Below are 18,140 nucleotides of genomic sequence, written 5' to 3'. Positions count from 1 at the left end.
CTACAGACCGATAGGCACTCTGGGAGGAATTTATTAAGACTGGCATTTCAGACACCAGTCTTAAACTAAAAGCACTGGAGTAAAGGACATACGCCTCTTAATAAATCAGGCGCATGTATGGTTGTCCGTGTGTCCGCTCATAACAAGAGTAGATTTGCACTATAATTTACGCCAATTTCTAACGTGATTTATAGTAAATGTGTTGGGCCCCGTCCCATCCACTTTTCAGTTAAGTGGCGTGAGTGGCACAAATGCCTCAAAAGATTAAATTTTGGCTATGCAAATTGTGACTCTTGAGGCATCTGCGACTTTCTATGACAGAAAACTGGCGTAGAATGAATAATAAATTCCCATCTCGGTGTGTTGCCCTATGGTGCCTTAATACGGCACCATATAATTGAGTTACTCTCCCCTAGAAGCAATGTTTCCAATGGAGCATACAATGGAATCCTACGTAAAAATAAATCTGAGGCATTTGGAGGTACAGTAGGGCTTCGTACACTTATATGGGTGCCGTATTACAGCTCTATACAAACCGGAGGTTGTACAGAGCCACAATAAAGCTGTGTGCATGAGCTAAGTCAACACAAAACAAGGGGTAGGGCGGCTCTCCGCTGAATCAGAATTGCAACTTTATTTTACAGCAGTGCTACAGCAAGAAATGAATGTATTAGGCTGTTGTAATTGGGGGTATAGTGTCATACCCCCTCCCTCCACAAGGCTGGCAGTCGGCACATGTGGCAACACGCTTATGTGTAACATTCATTAGATGCTCTCGAAAGCTCCTAATTGCTAATGTTTTTTTGGGTCGGGTTTTGTCACTAGGGAGCAGCAATAAATCAAAACTGTTTTACTGTTGCCATGGATGTTTAAAAGATTGCAAAGATGTAATCAATGTATCCATGGCAACTAGTTTAGCCAATTGGTCCGTGCAGCCAGCAAACTCTAGACCATTAGTAATGAAATTAGAAATGATGAGTTCATTAACGGTGAAAATTTTTTAGGATCCTACATGATGTTCAGTATAATTAGGTGTTGTAGACTTAATTTCCATACAATATGATGTAATCTGGATTTTATCCATCTCGCTGTATAATAATAGTACAAATACAGTTAATTTATTAGAAAACAAATTTCCTGATTCCTTAATTCCTTCACTTGAATAATTCATCTCCATGTCCTACAGACTTTCTCAAGATGCTCAGATCATAACACAGGATGCCGCTGATGCCCTGGCAGATACTCAGAGAGCAATGCAGATCCTACGTTCTGGAGAGGTGGACCTTGGTGCTGCAGAAAGACTAAGAGCGAGGTATAGGATATTGGCAATAGAGAGGAGGTCCTAGGACTAGTGAATGTCTAAAGCAGTCTATGGGCACTGAGTACAGATCCGTACAACACGGATACATAATACAGCCATGTGCATGAGTCCTAATCGTGACAACTAACATTGGATGATTGGATCTGTTATGCGGTCAGAAAAATGCTCCCTTGTCAGCAGCACATCCCCACATGTAAACAGGGGATGTTCTGCCGACAAGATGAAAAAGTATGGGGATGAGCAATCGTATTAACGATCATTCATCCCCATACTTGTGATCATTGCTCCATGTAAATGGAGCAAATGAGCATCAATGGGCGCTTGTTTAATGGGAAGAATATGTGCCAGGGGCGTAGCTAAAGGCTCATGGGCCCCAATGCAAAAATTCTTACTGGGGCCCCCCCCGCAAACTTCTCATGGCCGACGGTCCACAGCTTTCAGCTGCATCGCTGGGTCTCCTAAGTGACCCAACAATGCAGCACTAGCAGCCGGGGGCGTCACTAAGGCTGGGTTCACACACCCCATTTACGGACGTAATTCGGGCGTTTTAGCATTGAATTACGTCCGAAAGTGCGGCTCAAAAGCGTTGGCAAACATCTGCCCATTCATTTGAATGGGTCTTACGATGTTCTGTGCCGACGGTCATTTTTTTTTACGCGCCGCTGTCAAAAGGCGGAGCGTAAAAAAGACGCCCGCGTCAAAGAAGTGCCTGTCACTTCTTCAGACGTAAATGGAGCCGTTTTCCATGGACTCCATAGAAATACAGCTCCAATTACGTCCGTAATGGACGCAGCGAAAGACGCCTGCACATGCCATTACGGCTGAAATGACGGTGCTGTTTTCTCCTGAAAACAGCACCGTAATTTCAGCCGTAACAGACGCTGCCGTGTGAACATACCCTCAGGGCTTAAAATGTAAGGGAAATAGCCCCAATACATATGTGTCCGCCCAAAAAAAAGTGTGTATATGAGACAGCACAGCATATCTATAGCACTACGACCCTATACACTATGGATAGGGTTAGATACAGTGGCTCAGAAGGCAGTATCACACATAATAGGATTAGATACAGTGGCTCAGCAGACAGTACCACACATGATAGGATTAGATACAGTGGCTCAGCAGACAGTACCACACATGATAGGATTAGATACAGTGGCTCAGAAGGCAGTATCACACATGATAGGATTAGATACAGTGGCCCAGCAGACAGTATCACACAAGATACGATTAGATATAGGGCCCAGCAGACAGTATCACACATAATTGGATTAGATACACAGCTCAGCAGACAGTATCACACATGATTGGATTAGATACAGGGCTCAGCAGACAGTATCACACATGATTGGATTAGATACAGGGCTCAGCTCGCTGACATTGCGTCTCCAGCGCTGGACCCAGGACAGGTAAGAATAATAATTTTGCTTCTTTTATGTGTTACTGATTATTTTTGTGTTTGTGTTATTTTACATGTTCGGTTGTTGGACTTCGGATTCGAGGACTTCAATGACGGCGTTTTTTTTATTCTCAATAAAATGGTTAATGGGGGTTGTTTTTTTATTTCAATAAAATATTTTTTTTATGTGCTTGTATCTTTTTAAACTTTATTATCACCGACTTAGTAATGGCCGCTGGCTGATTGACAACCTCCATTACTAAGGCGGGGCTTAACGTTAGCCGGTGCAGAGGCTACACTAACCCCCGTTATTACCCCGGTATCCACCGTCACCAAGAGTACTGGGAAGAGCCGGGTACGAACCAGTACCCGACCATCTGTAGTGACGGGCAGGCACCGGGGTGACCGCAGGCTGGTAGTATTAGGCTGGGGAAGGCCAAAAACAGTGGCACCTAACACCCTGGTAATGCTGCCTGCTGCTGCCGTGTTGTATCTGGCTGGTTATGAAAATTGGGGGGGACCCCACATCGTTCTTTCCAATTGTTTTTTTTTTTAAATAACGTGGGTTCCCCCCCATTTTTCATAACCAGCCAGATACAATAAAGCAGCAGCAGCCTAGCATCACCAGGGTGGGAAGGGCCACTGTTTTTGGCCTTTCCCCTCCTGCTAATACCAGCCTGCGGCCACCCCAGTGGACTACCATCACTACAGATGGTCAAGTACTGGATCGTACCCGGCTCTTCCCAGCACCCCTGGTGGCGGTGGGTACCGGGGTAATAAAGGGGGTTAGTGTTAGCCTCTGCACCGGCTAACACTAAGCCCCGCCTTAGCAATGGATGCTGTCAATCAGCCGGTGGCCATTACTAAGGCGGTAATAATATAGTTTAAAAAAAAACACAAAGACATAGAAAAAATATTTTATTGAAATAAAAAATCCCACACAGCCCTCATTAACCATTTTATTAATAAAAAAAAAGCCGTCATCGAAGTAGTCCTGGAATCCGCCGTAGTCCAACGACCGAACCTGTAAGAAAACACACACAAAATGATTAGTAACACGTGTATTAGGCTTAGATACAGGGCCCATGTGTGATACTGTCTGTGGGACCCTGTATCTAAGCCTACCACAACGTAGGCTTAGATTCAGGGTCCAGCAGACAGTAATCTTATACAGTATAAGATTACTGTGTGCTGGGGCCCTGTATCTAAGCCTACAGTGTGGTTGGATTAGATACAGGGCCCAGCAGACAGGATCACACATGGGCCATGTATCTAAGCCTACCATGTGATTGGCTTATATACAGGGCCCATCAGACAGGATCACACATGGGCCATGTATCTAAGCCTACCATGTGATTGGCTTAGATACAGGGCCCAGCAGACAGGATCACACAATCTGTGATCCTGTCTCATGGGCCCCCTAAGCCTGCTACATCGTAGGCTTAGGGGTTGTACAGTCCCTAAACATTGATGGCCTATCCACAGGATAGGCCATCAATAGCTGATGTGTCTCCCGGGACCCGCAAATCAGCTGTTTTGAAGGGGCCGCAGAACTCGTATGAGAGCTGCTTCCCCTTCATTTCACTACTCGCCGACACCGATTCACAGTGTGACCGGAATGAAGTGACAGGAATGAAGGGGAGCAGATCTCGTACGAGTGCTGCGGCCCCTTCAAAACAGCTGATTGGCGGGTCCCGGGAGTCGGACCCCGCCAGTCAGGGATAACCTTACCTTCCTCTTCGGCCGCGGCGGGAGTTCTGTCGTCTCGATGCTGTGCGCGGCGCATAGCGTGGTGACGTCATGCGCTGCGCACAGCGCTTTACGTCAGGACCTCCGCTGCCGTCCGGAACCAGGAAGGTAAGTAAAGTATGTTACTATAGTAACAGGGGCCCGCGGCCCGAGTTACTATAGTAACTTTTTATTGATGTAGTGCGGGGGGGCCGTGGGCCCCCCTGGCTTCGGGGCCCGGTCGCAATTGCGACCGCTGCGACCCCTATAGCTACGCCAGTGATATGTGCCCATGTCGTGTCTGAGACCTTTCTCTTCATCATGATTGTATGCAACGTGTTTCAAATGGATTAATAATAAAACAAAAATGCTGGATGGATCTTTTTTGTTATCATATAGGTATGATTAAAGGAGAATTAATGAGCATTTCTCAATAAAATTAAACATTTTTTTTTTAAGTCGCGCTCTTTAGTCAAGTTAGTTAAAATTCTATTCAGATGTTTCTTAAAGAGGCTCTGTCACCAGATTATAAGTGCCCTATCTCCTACATGATCTGATCGGCGCTGTAATGTAGGTGACAGCAGTGGTTTTTGGTTTGAAAAACGATCATTTTTGAGCAAATTATGAGCAATTTTAGATTTATGCTAATTAGTTTCTTAATGACCAATTGGGCGTGTTTTTAATTTTTACCAACTGGGCGTTGTGAAGAGAAGTGTATGACGCTGACTAATCAATGACCAATCAGTGACCAATCAGTCTCCTGAACAATCGCGCTGGGCTGGAACAATGAGAAGTGTATGAGGCTGATTGGTCACTGATTGGTCACTGATTGGTCAACCTCATACACTCCTCTGTACAACGCCCAGTTGGTAAAAAGTAAAAACACGCCCAGTTGGTCATTAAGAAACTAATTAGTATAAATCTAAAATTGCTCATAACTTGCTCAAAAATGATCGTTTTTCAAAATAAAAACCACTGTTGTTATCTACATTTCAGCGCCGATCCTTATGACACGCGGTTTTGAGGTTTAGAAAAAGAAATTAAGGAGGTGGTTTTATTTTTCCCTTCATTTCTTTGTATACTGTTGCACGAATCACGCGCAGCACACGGAAGTGCGTCCGTGTGCTGCGCGTGATTTTCATGCACCCATTGACTACAATGGGTGCGTGATGCGCAAAACACGTTCAAGTATAGGACATGTCGTGAGTTTTACGCAGCAGACACATGCTGCGTGAAAATCACGGACTGTCTGAACGGCCCCATTGAGTTACATAGGTCCGTGCGACGCGCGTGATTTTCACGCGCGTATCACGGAAGTGAAACACGTTCGTGTAAATAAGGCCTAACTGAGAATCCCCTAATAGGGTATATAATAGGTTTTCTAAAACAGTCAGTCCCTTTAAAAATATATATTTCCTGGGAATTTTTCTTTAAATGCTCTTTACATTTTTTAGTTTTTCAAGGTCACTTGACAAGGCTTTATTGTAGGTATGTTTTGTGTTCATAGGTTGGATGATGTCCGCACTCAGACTGGGGCAATAGAGAGTGAGGCCATTCAAGCTGCTGCAGCGGCAGAGAGGTCCTACCGTGAGAGTATGCAAACCACTCGGGCACTGGCACAGGCTTCTCTTATGGATCCTCTAGGATTCCAGGTAATGCTGTCAGCAACACATAATAACTTGGTTTGATATTCAGGAATTCCCTTAACCAGGTTGTTAATAACAGGTACAAATAAAATTTCCTCCATTTACAAATATTCAACAAAAATTCTTGGCCCTGCCAAAGCCAGTTCTTTTGATCCAATTGTGGTTGTCCAGCGGGTGCCTTCAGCTCCCTACCCTGCCATTCAGCTTGTAGCCCTGGCATTCACTATATGGGTAGTGTATACACTGCTCACTTCGGGAACCCACCTGTGAGGAAAAAAGGGGTCACCTGATGGCATTCCGGGATTCTATCCAGCGAGAGAAGTGGTGTAGGGGTGGCCATGCTTGTGTGTGGCTCTCTCAATTGAAGTCTAAGAAAACTGCTGGCTTGGCTATATCTATAGCTCCCATAAACAAGTAGAGGGCCACGCGCAGCCACTTTTCCTATATACTACTGCAAAAAGGGGTTTGGTGGGGTCTGAGTTCCAGAGGTGTGATGAGGGCCCCAACCAAATTCTTTGCCTACGGGCCTTCACTGAGGTTAATCAGCCCTGTATGGGTGTGTATAGAGGATGAGGCTTTCATTGCACAAGGATGAGGCTTTCATTGCACAATGCTTATACAACTAATAAATAGGGTGGCACGTTGGCTCAGTGGTTAGCAGGGGCCACATCTGCATGGAGTATGTATGTTCTCCCCAAGCTTGAGTAGATTCACTCCTACATGCGAAATCATCCTGATAGGTCAGTTGGATTCCTATGCAATTGGCACTAGTGTGGGTGAGATAGGGAAATGATATTATAAACTTCACCGGAGACCGTGACTGATGTGAGTGATAACCATCTCTGTACAGCGATGCAGAATATATTACCGCTGTATAATTAACAGGAAATAAATAGTGAGTGGAGATTTTAACTCGACGGGAGAGGGCAACTCAAAGACTGGTGTTTTTGTTCCTTTTTTATTTTTTTTATAAAGGGTCAAAGTAAAATCATCTGTCTTTAGATATAGCAATATTTTTTGACTGCGATTTATAACTCCAAAATATTCCAGTGACAAATCCTGAAATGCCGGACATTCTAACTTGTCAGATCTGGAGATGGTTCTCAGTACCTGGTAATAATGACTGGGAACCATCTGCTTGCTATAAAGCTAAGACTCACGGTGATACATCTTCTTAATTATCAGGGGGAGATGGAGCGTCTGAAAGGAGAATCCTTGTCCTTGAGAACTACAGTGGAAGGAGAGATATCTCAGATCAAGAATTTACAAAGCAAATTTACTGTCTGGGAACAGGATGTGGAGCAGCAGCTTCAGGAGGGACAAGGGAACCGGCTGGTAAGGAAATGTGCATGAAATCACCACTAACCACCAATCTTCTTTAATACCTCCGCCAAGAATCTGAATATATTTGAAACGTTTTATCTGACAATTAAAAAAAAAAAAGTGTGATTTGTTAATGTAATTATTATAATTACAGGCAGCAAGGATTATAACCCAGCAGAGCAGCTGTAGGAAGTCAAATTACTTGCAGATTCTTTGTTAGCGAATACAGAATATTTTACAATTGTCTGTCTCCTGTGTTAAGTTGGCCATACACATAAAACACCTGTCGGCCGAGTACTCGTTCGGCCGACTTTATTTTTCCCCGGTCTCTTCTCTTGGTTAGGACAAGCGTTATTGTTTATTTCAATGGGCAGATGGAGACAAGCCAAATATTTTTGGCAGAAGCTATCACTAAGCAAAATGAAATCCAACATGGGTGATCCTTGTTTTGGTTGACATCTGCTGTCGGGGGACAGTTGGAAGGTTACATAAACATTAGATTGTTGGCAGATGCCACCATCATGGATCTAATATTCATGGGCAGATGTTTCATATATGGCTGACCGATATACAAGAAGCAGAATTACACAATAAATGGGGGGGTATAGAATGAGGGACTTATACACTAAGTGATGGAGCTAGGAGGAGGACAGTTGTCTGGGAAAACCAGATATGGGGAGACAGACTTGTTCTCTCATTGGTATAGCTCAAACACATTGTTAACTAATTAGTAGGCATTGTGTGAATAAGGCAGCGCACAGATTTCCTGAGATTCTGTATTATGGAGCCATGGACATTTCTTGTGCCGCCACATGGTGTCAACTATAAGGCACCATATTCTCCTTTAGAAGCAATGTCGATGGAACATGCTTACGTTTCATTTTTCACTGATTCCATATGAATCCGTTGGAAAAAAAACCCTCTGTGTGCCTCCTTATAAAATTAGAGACATACGGTATAGGTACAAAGATTTCTACGGGTGCTGTATTATGAATCCAGGGATCTGTGATGTACAGCATTGATCTGTCATACAGTTGTGCACATAAAACTTGAACATGTCCTAAAAAATTTAGGAAATAGGGCGTGATTTCTTATTTTCTTCAAGTAGAATTGTGCTTTGAATATTAATTATACAGTTTAAACCCAAAAGAAATTTTTATTTTTTATTTATTTGATTATGTGGCTCAAAGAGTTGCTATCTAACAGAAAAATGTATAATAATTGAACTTTTAATGTATGTGCACTTTTTCCCCATTTGTCTTCAGACTGCTTCTACCATGTTTAACTAAATCCGAGGAAGACCCATATACTAGTTTTATGTGAACAGGAAATAATTTTGAATACAAATTTTTTATTTTTTGCAGTTGGCAGATCAGTTGCTGTCACGCGCAAATGCTGCTAAGAATAAAGCAGAAAGGGCAATGCAGACAGGGAACACCACTTACTATGCGATTGAAGGGATGCTAAGCAGCCTGAGGGGTGAGTATTTGTAAATGGAACTTTATTTTGAAAGGTTCTTCCTCAAGCACAGAAGTTGTTTTGTCATCTCATATTTACCTTGTGCCATTTCATGTTTTTATATGTTGTGACTTATAGTAAAGAGGATCTGTCAGCTCTACTGACATGTCTGTTTTAGTAAATACTTGTATTCCAAGTAACAATTCTGAAGCATCTTTTCTTAGAACTGTGCCGTACCTCTGTTATTCCTCCTGAAAATGTAACAGTGGAAAACAGAGGAACGGCATAATGCTGAATTCTAAGAAAAGATGCTCCAGAACTGTTATTTCATGGGGAATACAAGTATTTGCTAAAACAGACATGTCAGAAGAGCCAACAGGTCCTCTTTAAATATCCGATCTTTAAAGGGGTTATCCATCTGGACAATATCTTTTTGTTAAACAGATATACTCCAACAATATACTTATCACAGGATGTCCCACTGCTGGAACCCCACAGCAACCAGTTGTAATCTGTGGGGGAATCTGGTAGCAAGTTCTCAATTCCTCTACAGCGCCACCACAAGGGAAATTAAACATTATATGGGGCTCATTGAAATCCGTTGGCTCTACGTATAATGCACAGATATGTCAGATCCGCCAAAGCAGGAGTTGCCCTTCGTAGCCACTCTGGCTAATATATGAGGGTCCTCAATGTGTGCCACCTTTCTATTAACTCAGAATTTACTAATAGGGTATTGAAATGAGATTTCTAAACCAGACAACCCATTTAATGGGATTGCAAAAGGTTTGAAAGTGTTTCCTCATGTTCTTCAAGATTGTCTTTTTAGAACATTGCCATAGTATATGAAGTGAATTTATCAACATACAATATGCTGCCCTTAAAGAGGCCCTATCCCCTCACCTGGTATGTCTATTTTAGTAAATAATTACAGTATGTTCCCCCATGAAATAACAATTCTGTTGAGCATTCACTTAGAACTCTACATTGTGCCCTTCCTCTGTTATTCCTCCTAGAAATCCGTGTGTGTCCCTACACAGACTGACAATATCCAATCAGTGCTGACAGTGAGACTGTGTAATGACACACCCCTTTGACAAGGGGTATGATAACATCCAGTTGTTAATTTGTTCATACATTTTCTAGGAGGAATAACAGAGGAATGGCATAGTGCAAAATTGTTATTTCACGGAAAATACAAGTATTTACTAAAACAGACATGTCAGGAGAGGTCTACAGAAACAGGGGGAGGTCTACTGTTTGGTTAATAAAGAATACAGTGTATTCATAGTTAAGAGTCCGTGGTATTCATGAGGAGAGAGGTCTACCCGCCTACTCCTGCCCCCTCACCAGTGACTGATGGCTCCAGTGAAAAAAATGCAGATATACCAGAGCCCGTCAGTCACTGGTGAAATGGACAGGGGGAGCTCTCCATTCAGGAATACAGCAGACTTATAACTATGAGTTCGATGTATTTTTATTCGGCTCCATTAGCCAAATGGCATTATATTTTTGGTGCTGTTTGGGTTAAAAGTAGAGCAGACCTGTATTCATACTATGCTGCCCTCAAATATGGCAGCATAGTATGGTGACAGATCCATTTTAAGTTATGGAAATTAGATTGTGAGCACCACTGTTAACCGGGATTAATGTGTATGAATTCATGCTGACAGTCCTGCAGAATATAGTTGCACTATTTACATGATGGGTAGTAACTCTGACATCATAGAATCTTGTAAGTTCAACCCAATCATCATATTTTAACCTTCTTAGGATTTGGAGACACGGTAGGGGATCGTCGCACCGAAGCTGAAGATGCACTGAGACGTCTCCCACAGATCATGCGCCAAACTCAAGCAGCTATAGGGACTACAGAAAGAGCAGAAGCAGCACTGAAGGGGGCAGAAAAGGATGCTGGCACAGCAATTGGAAATGCCAGAGAAGCACAAAGTATTACAACCGCAATACAACAGGTAAATCTGACACTAGTGAAATCTTAGGGATTTGATAATATAAATAGCAGCTAGATGTCTGCTGTGTATAGCCCTGTCTTGGTATCTAAGATTTGTCATTCCCAATGGACAGCACACGGATGCCGCTCCTGTGCTCTCCGTTTTCTTTTCATGCACCAATATACTTCACTGGGAGAGTCTGGTCCGGAAAAAAGAGACCAGACACATGCTTCATTGGAAAAAAAAAGTTGTGTAAATAGCCCCATTGACTTGTATGGGTCAGTGTGTGGTCCGTTGTTAAAACAGACAGCAGACGGACGAGAAATACATTGGTGTGAATAAGGCCTTAGAGATAGCAGCAGGGACGCAGAGAAGTTGGTACAGAGCAGAATGTAGAGGGGAAAAAGCATCCAAGTGCTCAGGGAGGGCAGATCGTATTGAATTAGAGTAAAGATAGGAAGGAAAGCCCATACAAGACAGTCTGCAGGGGGAGGGGGCAGATTCTGCAGGGGGTGGAAAGGAGGCATCGCACACTCCTCAGCTGTAGTGTCTGTGCACACAAGGGACAAGAAATCCCCCAACGGCGGTAAAACACAAAGCAGTACAGGAATGAAGCTGTGCTGATACATGAGAGCTAGTAAAGGCAGCAGCATCCTGGACACACAGAACTTACATCCAACATGTATTACTGGAAGAGATTCCTTTTGTTTTTTCAATTCTGTTGCAATCATCAGAAAAAACTTATGTTATAGCTTATTTGTTCATGTGTCTAGGACAGGGGTCCCCAACTTATAACTTGTAGCCACATGTGACATAGGCATGGTACCTTCGGGTTGACAAGCAGAGGTGAGTAGAGTCCACCCAATGCCATGCTACAATGAATACTCCTTACCACCCAGGAAAAAGTGCAGAGGTGTAGGCCCTTTGGTCTAGAGGGATGAACACAACACTGTTCCATGTTAAAATTTGCATAGTGTTCCTGTAATGATGAGGAGATGCTATGTTTAGATTATCTTGTATAATACATTCTGTGCTCTGCTTCTCAGGACATGACGCAGATAAGCCTTGATGCAAATAGTACTGCTGAACTGGCCTTGACTTTAGAGCGAGAATTTGCACAATTGGGCAAGATGGTTACTGGAACATCTGGAGACCTGGATGACAGGACTCGGGTTGCAGAACAAGACAGTACGGCAGCTCAAGGGGTAGGAAACCTCTTACTAAATATCACTTAGGCTATATTTAAGCCAATTTGAAGCATTATTTAATAGTGAGATTTTCCTGTAGCCTGTGATGCATTCAATAATTGATGTTCTAAAATGTCATTGGGTTCATTCAGAAGAGACTTCAAGGAATGTTTCATGCGCTCTTGCTTTAAAAGGGTTGCACAGAATTTGAAAAACATGGTTGCTTTCTTCCAAAAATAGCGCAACACCTGTCCGCAGGTTGTGTGCGGTATTGCATCTTAGCTCTATTCACTTCAATGAGCTGCAATATCAGACACAACCCATGGACAGGTGTGGTGGTGTTTTTGGAAGCAAGCAGCCATGTTTTCTAAACCTGTATAACCCCTTTAAGTCCACATTTCCTAGATATATCACTAAGTGTCTTCATTACTGAGTGACACCTCTTGCTCATGACCAAGTTCGGGCCCGACCGCGGTGCAGGTGAATAGGACTCCTGCCATCACAGACATTTTATGATGCTAAGAGTCTCTGCCTCCTCACGGAACTGCTATTTCGTACTGAATAAAATTGTACAGTACGGAACAGCAGTTCCGTAAGGAGGCAGGGACTCCAAGCATCATAAAATGTCTGTGATAGCAGGAGTCCCGTTCACCTGTACCGCGGTTGGGCTGGGAAATCCGGCCGACACACGGACCGTTTTTCACAACCCGAACTCAGTTGTGTGCAAGAGGTGTAAATAGATTTGAAACTATGAGGAGACTATTACGCTTATCTGGGCTATGAAGTTTTTGGAGCCATCTGGACATACTTTTCTCATTTTCTTTGTCATCCTTTAGATTGCTGTAAGTGCTCTAGAAGCCGAGGCTAGCGCCAGTGGCACCTTTGATGCTGTAACAGCAACGTTGAATGTCCTTGATCATGTACTGAGCTTATTGGGTAAGAGACTGTGATAAATTATATTTTCACTTTGTGAGTTATCCTTTCATCTCGAACTGATCGAATTACTATTGAGCTATTAGAAATTCAGCACCGGTTGTGTCTTTATAGCCTTTGATGGTCTTTGCTACCACAAGTCATATTTCATGGAAAAAATTAGATAAATACTGCCCGGAATGTATATCCTTTGTGGCCAGTGGCTCCTTTGCAATTTGTCCTAAGCCAAATCTGCTACATTCATGTTTTTCCAATAGATATTACATAATTCTTTTCTACTGGCTCTGATATATGTTTAACATTTGCAATCCTATGCACTGATTTATTATAGTGAAGTGTAAAAGAGTTGGTCAGGTGACCAAAAGTGGGGTGCCACGCCTGGCTGTATTACAGATGTATGCTGTAAAAACCCTTAATATGCTCCCATATTATTTTGTAGGCTTATATTGTACCTTAGTGTTCCTCCGATTTTATACAAACTGAAGTTTCTTCTCACAGATTCATATGGAACCTGTCAGTAAAATAATTGTGGCATATTCCACCGAATGCTATATCACTGAAGTATTCTCCCCTAGAACCATTGTTTCTAGGGAAAAATACATAGTGCGCAGGCAGCATGTGGTGGCACACAAAATGACTACAGCTCTGTAATATGCATACGTCTTTGCTGTGTGCATAAGGTCTTACCCTAAACAACATCTTTGACCTGAAATTCAATCTGGTTTACTATAAAGGATAACCAGATAAGCTATAATGTGCTGAGATGAAAGTCTATAGAGTAGATATTCCCTTTATAAAGCAGGAAATATTTGCATCATTGCCATCACAAATCCAAAAAAGAGAAGGTCTATACGTTATTTAGGAATCGTAGTTGGAGTTATACAAATCGTTCCACTGCTGGTGTAAAGCACACATACAGCTTTTAGGAATGATTTGCAGGTCTCTATCCACTTCCCTAGACTATGGAATAAAAACCCTTTTTTTGCAATTAGTGATGAAAAAGATGATAAATACCCAAGTATTTGCCCCACAACCACCACCATGTCCAATGATGACCATGTCTATGAATTATTTCAATGCATAGTCTGCCATATGTAAATGTCGACGACTTGCATCATTGTGCACCGAAACCTATATGCTTTTGATTTGGATTGACTCCAATACAGACTGGATCATAGACCACAAATATGACCAGGTGAACGCTAGCTGTTGAGAGAGAATGAATATTCATGTTTATAAAATTGTTTTAACCATAACTCTTGGTAATTATCACAATGCATTTGCCTCTAAATTGTGTTTTTCTTTTATTTTTCAGACCAGCCTGTAGATGGAAGTGAAGACGCGTTAAGAGCTCTAGATCTTAGTATGCAGTCCGCTCGGAGAACTGTCACTGGGGAGCTTAAGCCGGCTTTGGAGGTGTTGGAGATGGCTGCTAATAATCAAAAACAGGAAATTCTCATTTTAGAGAAAGAGATTCAACAAACTCTCTTTGATATCCAAAACCTGCGTGATATACGTGAAGCTCTGCCGCCAGGGTGCTACAATACCGCTGCCATAGAAAGACCTTGAAAGCACAGATCACAGTGCTGGTTCATCAAAGAGGCACCAAGACACAAGACCATTCCACCTCACCCATACTGGGTGCAATATGCTGCAGTATTCGAGCACACAATCACCCAGTGATGTATTTTATTTAAGGAAATATATTCTGTTTTGGACACGGTTGAGAGAGGACACTCGAATATAGAACTACCTGAAAGAATGAACTTTGTCTCTCTCATAGAGACCACTGAAAATCTGCTTTGTACTGTTTCTATTTATTTATTAATAAAATATGATCAAATTCTACCACTCCCGTTTTTGGCAATATCACAGCTCACGCATTCTAGCAAAGCAAAATCTTTATTGGTAAAACAGCAACATTAATATGAACAAAACCACACACTAGTCAAAGATCTGCAGTCAACCCCTCCAAATAAGAGACTAACCCAAACTTTTTCTAATTATTCTTTTTGCACAATTTACATAAACGTTTCTATTAACCCCTTCTGGTCCTTCATTCTCAGCTCTTTATGGACACAGGAAATTCAATTGTTCCTATGCTTTGATTTCACTTAATCTGCCTGCAAGTGTGCCTATTGTAAATGGGTCCCAGAAACAGGTCAAAAGGGATGGTAATAATCCGTACCTACAAGTCATTAAATCGGACATTGGACCACCTTATCATTCCCATAGTGAGCATCCGATCTTCTTGGAGCCCACTCCATTCGCGTTTTGTAGGAAATTCATTCATTACATGCCGTAAAGAAAGACAAGCCAACATATGATGAGGAGGGATGAACACTGATCTATACAAGGCATGTTTATATGGTATAGGCTCCATAAATTGTATAACTATGAAAATAAGCATGCTGGCTAATATGAAAATATTTTAGGAAAGGTGTATGCAGAGGGTCCCCGGAGCATCAATCCACTATCATTAGTGGGATCATGTAGACAATGCCTTACTAGGGTGTTGGGCCTGTGGAGTTAGCAGTGACTATCATGGTATGTTGTCCACCGCTGATATCAATTTTTATATTATGAGTCAATAAATGTCTAATTTTAGTGTTCATTTCGTATCAGTACCTACAGTCTACAATACTCATGATCAACGATAGCCCTTTCAACTGTATCTTTATATTGTATTTTATGTTTTTCTACAATCTGTTTGTGGCTAAGTAATAACGACACTAACACTTTATATGCTTCTTTAAGATTGTTATAGCCAACAAAAAAAATCTGAGATCCCTTATATCCAAGTAAATGCTAGCAAGTCCAATTTAGCTCATGCATGAGTGCTGATACCTATAAAAAGCCCATACATACTGGATTTAAAGGTTAATGGGTGTATGGTTTCAAATTGCACTGCACAATGACGCCCTGAAATCTGCTATCTCATCTATTGTGAAATCACACGAGTTCTGATTTGTTAAAGCGGACATTAAAAGTCATAAATTCAGAAAGGGGGGCTATACATACGGTCTAAGACACCATCTTGACATGGCGGGATTGAATACTGAGACTACATACAGGTGTGCTTCCAAAATAGCTTGCACCTAGGAACTCTCAGCAACTTCTGCTGAAGATCCTGTGTCAAAAATATATTGTCCTTTTATATTAGGGCCTTTTTCTAAGGTTCTCCACTAGTTCCCTGATTATCTCTGCAGGTTTTAGTGATTCACATGCCTTTTCCTCCTGGGCAGGGGGTTCATAAAGGTTATGATAACACCATGGAGTTATAAGCACAGGAAGAACATGCTCGTTGCATGCAGAATGCTTATGGGGGGAATGCAGCAACAATCCCCTTCCCCGGCTACCCACAGTCCTCTATTAATAGAAAAAGGACAGGGATATTGGACTTATTCCCAATTACCACTAATAAAAGAGAAAAACAATTTATTTTTGGAAAGTAATAAATGAATCATACTCAAACTCCCACCCTCAAAATCTGACTAACGGGAATAAATATATGCCCACTCAGTGTGGCATGATGTGCAGGGCATTGAATGGGTTATATTATACCCTACCCTCCCCATAATATACCCAGAATGGTTCTAATGTTTAAACACACCAGAAAAACACTGCCCCAAACACTTCCATCAGAAGTACAGCAAGTGTTCCCCCACCTTGGGCTTTGGAGTCATAGGATCTTATAAGTGAATGAGTAAGGCATAGAGGTGAGCAGGACCGTAATGAGTGGGGTAAAAGAGGTATCATGATCCGTGAGGAGACTGTGGTGAGTAGTGGGTAATAACACATTGTATCGTGATGATTGAGGTGAGAACAAGGCTACACCTAAACTAGGAACCACTGGTCACCCCGATGTATTGATATAAAGCTGACTTTTCAGAACATAGTCAATGACAGGTTGCACCAAGTAATCCACCACGTGTCCATCTCCATGCTGCAGGGCCAACCTGAAGGAGACAAAAAATGGGCATCAGCTGGGCTGTATATGCAACTTCTACACTGCTATGATAGGAGGAATCTGCAACTGCAGTCTCGGCACCATCTACTACATCATTTCGGCACATCTATAAAAAATTGCAGCACCAGTTTCAACAAACTAAAAAGATATATATATATTTTTAAAAAATCTTATTTTGCGCTTCTGAGGTGGGAGGCGTAATATACTTAAGGGAGGATTTACATGAGCGTGTAATACGTCCGTGCAATGCGCATGATTTTCACGCGCGTCGCACGGACCTATGTTAGCCTTATAGGGCCGTGCAGACAGTCCTATATTTCTGCACTGTTCGCGCATCACGCACCCATTGAAGTCAATGGGTGCGTGAAAATCACGCGCACCACACGGAAGCACTTCCGTGGGGCGCGCGTGATTCGCGCAACAGCAGTAAGAAGTATGATTGAAAACAGAAAAGCACCACCTGCTTTTCTGTTTACAAACATACAAACAGAGTGTCATAATGATGGCGGCTGCGCGAAAATCACGCAGCCGCGCATCATACGCTGATGACACACAGAGCTGTTAAGTGCCTTTTGCGTGCGTGACTGAGTTACTTGGTTATATTATTATTGATCCTCCTATATCTGCAGTATTTATCTAAAAGATATTGAGTACACATTGTATACTAATTTTTATGTAGTTAAAGCAACACTAAACTTAAAGAGACTCTGTCACCACATTATAAGTGCTATCTTATACATAACATGATCGGCGCTGTAATGTAGATTACAGCAGTGTTTTTTATTTCGAAAAATGATCAATTTTGACGGAGTTATAACCGATTTTAGATTTATGCTAATGATTTCTTAAAAGACAACTGGGCGTGTTTTTACTTTTTGACGAAGTGGGCGTTGTAAAGACAAGTGTATGATGCTGACCAATCACTGACCAATCAGCGTCATACACTTCTCTCCATTCATGTACTCAGACATCGCGATCTTGCTAGATCACGCTTGCTGTCACTTACTCACACATTAACGTTACTGAAGTGTCTTGAGAGTGAATAGACATCACTTTCAGCCAGGACGCGATGCCTATTCACAATCCCAACACTTCGGTAACGTTTGTGTGGAACTTACAGCACATCATATCGAGATCACGTTCTGCTGTCATTTACAGCGTGATCTCGCGAGATCACCCTTGCTGTCATTAAGTCCCACACAAACGTTACCAAAGTGTTGGGA

The 18,140-nt window shown here is 42.2% G+C and overlaps 2 protein-coding genes across 2 annotated transcripts in view; one reads left to right on the top strand and one right to left on the bottom strand.

The window, feature by feature from the left end:
* LAMC2 (laminin subunit gamma 2) overlaps positions 1-14,747 on the top strand; it is a 37,260-nt gene extending 22,513 nt beyond the window's left edge. The window contains exons 16-23 of the mRNA XM_075833122.1: positions 1,187-1,312; positions 5,956-6,100; positions 7,280-7,429; positions 8,782-8,896; positions 10,649-10,848; positions 11,874-12,032; positions 12,851-12,950; positions 14,263-14,747. Of these exons, the coding sequence (XP_075689237.1) occupies positions 1,187-1,312; positions 5,956-6,100; positions 7,280-7,429; positions 8,782-8,896; positions 10,649-10,848; positions 11,874-12,032; positions 12,851-12,950; positions 14,263-14,516 (1,249 nt within the window). The 3' untranslated portion in view covers positions 14,517-14,747. The remainder of the gene's footprint in view (positions 1-1,186; positions 1,313-5,955; positions 6,101-7,279; positions 7,430-8,781; positions 8,897-10,648; positions 10,849-11,873; positions 12,033-12,850; positions 12,951-14,262) is intronic.
* Positions 14,748-14,830: 83 nt separating this feature from the next.
* The window catches only part of NMNAT2 (nicotinamide nucleotide adenylyltransferase 2), a 44,207-nt gene continuing 40,897 nt past the window's right edge, over positions 14,831-18,140 (bottom strand). The window contains exon 11 of the mRNA XM_075833123.1: positions 14,831-16,906. Coding sequence (XP_075689238.1) covers positions 16,804-16,906 — 103 coding nt within the window. The 3' untranslated portion in view covers positions 14,831-16,803. The remainder of the gene's footprint in view (positions 16,907-18,140) is intronic.

This window comes from Rhinoderma darwinii, chromosome 7 (assembly GCF_050947455.1).
Source record: "Rhinoderma darwinii isolate aRhiDar2 chromosome 7, aRhiDar2.hap1, whole genome shotgun sequence".
Taxonomy (NCBI): domain Eukaryota; kingdom Metazoa; phylum Chordata; class Amphibia; order Anura; family Rhinodermatidae; genus Rhinoderma; species Rhinoderma darwinii.
Note: the sequence above shows the minus strand (reverse complement) of the source record. Positions and strands in the feature narration are given on the sequence as shown.